The 3,394-nt window shown below is 35.9% G+C and overlaps 1 protein-coding gene across 1 annotated transcript; it reads left to right on the top strand.

The window, feature by feature from the left end:
* The first annotated feature begins 396 nt into the window (after positions 1–396).
* LOC142173606 (uncharacterized) lies at positions 397–3,169 on the top strand. Its single transcript, XM_075239228.1, has 2 exons — positions 397–1,054; positions 2,964–3,169. The coding sequence occupies exons 1-2, from the start codon at positions 397–399 to the stop codon at positions 3,167–3,169; spliced, it is 864 nt and encodes a 287-aa protein (XP_075095329.1).
* The last annotated feature ends 225 nt before the right edge of the window (positions 3,170–3,394 follow it).

Below are 3,394 nucleotides of genomic sequence, written 5' to 3'. Positions count from 1 at the left end.
TTATATGTTGACATATGTCTTCTTCCACATCGGATAAGTTTATTACAGATCATTACTGTAGTTTTGCCTCTAGTTATTTGATTACTTGTATTAACTCTCCAACTGAGTTACATATTGATTCAATGAAACTAGAGTTTATAAAAGTGATATTTACCTATCTTAAATTAACAGTTTACTCTCCATCTGAGTTGGGGTAAATATGGGGTAAATTACCAATCATAATTTATGGGGTAAATATCTTGCTTAACTCATATATTTGGCATGAATAGTTAAGTTTCCCTAACGAATCTAACTGTTCAATGAGCAAGGTTATATGTGTAATATGCTATTTTGATTATAATTATTCTAATTACATAATTAATGATCTATTTAATGTGAATATCTCTCAGATTAACCATGTCTTCATTCAACCCACTTACTTCAATTTGGAACCAAAACAAGTTAGAAGGACCGAATTATGTTGACTGGAAAAGGAACCTTGATATTGTCCTAACTGCTGAAGGTTACAAATTTATAATCACTGAGGAGTGCCCAGAAAAACCTGATGAAGATGCTACTGATGATCAGGTTAAGGCCTATGACAAATGGGTCAAGGCTGATGAGATGGCGCGATGTTATATTTTTGCCTCTATGGAGAATGCTTTGCAATATCAGCATCAGTCTATGGGGTCTGCTTATGACGTGTTCGAAAGTCTCAAAGAGATGTTCGGTGAGCAAAATCGTACGGCTAAGCAGACAGCCATAAAAACTCTTTTGAACACCAAGATGGCTGAAGGATCATCGGTCAGGGACCGTGTTCTGAAGATGATGGGTCTTCTGAATGAACTGGAGGTCCTTGGAGTTTTAATTGATAAGGAATATCAAGTTGGGATGGTCCTGCAGACTCCGCCTGACAGTTTTCAACAATTTCGCTTGAACTATAATATGAACAAAATGGATTTGTTACTGGCGAAATTGTTGAATGAGCTACAAGTGGCAAAATCTATTATCAAACAGCAAGCTCCAGTTGTGGCACTGAATGTTGAGAAAGCTTCGGTTTCTAAGTCAAAAGGCAGTAAAAAAAAAAGAAGGCTCAAAAGGTTTTGGCACCTGGAGGTGCAGGTGCTGGTGTGAAAAAGCCCAAAGGAAAGTGTTATCATTGCAAGGAACCTGGGCATCATAAAAGGCAATGCCCTGTCTATCTGGCAAAGTTGAATAAGCAAGATAATTCAAATTTAAATATCGTTGAAACTTGTTTAGCGGATATCTCTACCATGTTTTGGTGTGTAGATTCAGGAGCTTCTAATCATATATGCACTACTTTGTAGGGGTTTCAGGAAAATCGGCGGCTAAGTGAGAATGAAGTTTGTATTTTTCAAGCCAATGGCGAGCCAACACCAACTTTAGCATTGGGATATATTAGAGTTTCGTTTAGTAGTGATAGAGTTTTAGTTTTGAAAGATGTTCTCTATGTACCTTCTATTAGAAGAAATTTGATTTCGGTTTCGAAAATAATGAATGTTGGTTATAATGTTTATTTTGCTAATAACTCTACTGTTATTAAGTTTAATAGCATGTTATATACACTGCTGCTAGAGTACATGAGCTTTTTATTCTTGATATATTTTCTCATGTGCTATAACCAAAAAAATTAAATAACATTAATCTGTCACATAAAAGAAAATGTATTTCTGAATTGAGCCAAACTTATTTGTGGCACTTACGTCTAGGTCATATAAATCTAAATAGGATTTCGAGATTGGTTTCTGATGGACCTTTGAGTTCATTGAAAGTGGAGGCACTGCCAACATGCGAATCTTGTTTAGAAGGTAAAATGACCAAGAGGCATTTTCCCTCAAAAGGAAATAGAGCCAGCGATAAGTTAGAATTAATTCACTCTGATTTGTGTGGCCCAATGAATATACAAGCAAGAGGTGGTTTTGAGTATTTTGTCACTTTCACAGATGATTACTCAAAATATGAATACATTTATCTGTTGCTCCGTAAGTCTGAATGCTTTGGAAAATTCAAAGAATTTAAGACGGAAATGGAGAAACGACATGATAAATATATCAAAACATTGCGATCTGATCATGGTGGTGAATATCTTTCTGTGGAAATCATTTAATACTTATCAGATTGTGGAATTACACCTCAATTATCTACCCCATGAACATCACAATAAAATGGTGTGGCAGAAAGAAGAAATAGAACCCTTATGAAAATGATTAGATCAATGTTAAGTTATTGTGATTTGCCTTCTTCCTTTTGGGGATATGCTTTAGAAACAGCAAATTATATTATAAATTTGGTTCCTTCAATGTCAGTACCTTCAACCCTAGCAGAATTATAGACTGGGCGCAAGCCAAGTTTATGGCATATTCGGGTTTGGAGTTGTCCAGCACATGTGCTGAAAGGAAAAACAGATAAATTAGAATCGAGGACAGAAGTGTGCATTTTTATTATATATCCAAAGGGAACTAAAGGAGGTTTATTTTATTGTCCCAAAGAAAAGAAGGTAATTGTTACAACAATTGCTAGATATTTAGAAGAGAACTATTTAATGAACCATATTCCTAGAAGTAAACTACTTTTACATGAATTAAGTAATGGAGTAACTAATGACTCATCTCTGGAACGTATCCCGGAAGCCAGTATTGACATACCACTACATTATCATAGTGGGAGAAATGTCAATAGGCAGCAGAACGCATAAGAGTAATTGTCTGATATCTCACTACCCCAAAGTAGTGGGAGTAATGTTGAGCAACCTCAGTTTGTTGAGCAACCTCAGTTTGTTGTGCAAACTGCACTCCAGGAAGAAGCTAATGATATCGCAACACCATAAGGTGTGGAGGATAACATTGAGACTTCAGTTCCGGAAAATGATGTTGTGATTCAACAACAAAATCAAACTGCACATGTAGTGACTAGTCATGGTGGGAGAATTATTAAAAAACCTCTCTGGTTTGTGCTCTTGGAAGAATCTTATGATAGAATCCCTGAAGAGCCTAATATAGAACCTCTTAATTACGACGAAGCACTACAGGATACAAACGTTGATAAATGGGTTATTGCTATGAAATCTGAAATAGAGTCCATGTACTCCAATCAAGTCTGGAATCTTGTAGAACCACCTACTGGAGTCAAACTAATTGGTTGTAGATGGATCTATAAGGAAAAAAAATGAGTGGATGGAAAAGTGCAAACTTTTAAAGCTAGGCTTGTTGCAAAAGGGTTTACTTAAAAAGAAGGGATCGATTATGAGGAAACTTTTTCGCCAGTAGCCATGCTTAAATCAATTAGGATCATCTTATCCATTCCTGCTCATTATGATTATGAGATTTGGCAAATGGATGTCAAGACGGCTTTTCTTAATGGAAGCCTTGATGAGTGCATCTATATGGCACAAGCA

Source organism: Nicotiana tabacum, chromosome 19, assembly GCF_000715075.1.
Source record: "Nicotiana tabacum cultivar K326 chromosome 19, ASM71507v2, whole genome shotgun sequence".
Classification (NCBI taxonomy): Eukaryota; Viridiplantae; Streptophyta; class Magnoliopsida; order Solanales; family Solanaceae; genus Nicotiana; species Nicotiana tabacum.
This window is presented reverse-complemented; position numbering and strand designations above follow the sequence as displayed.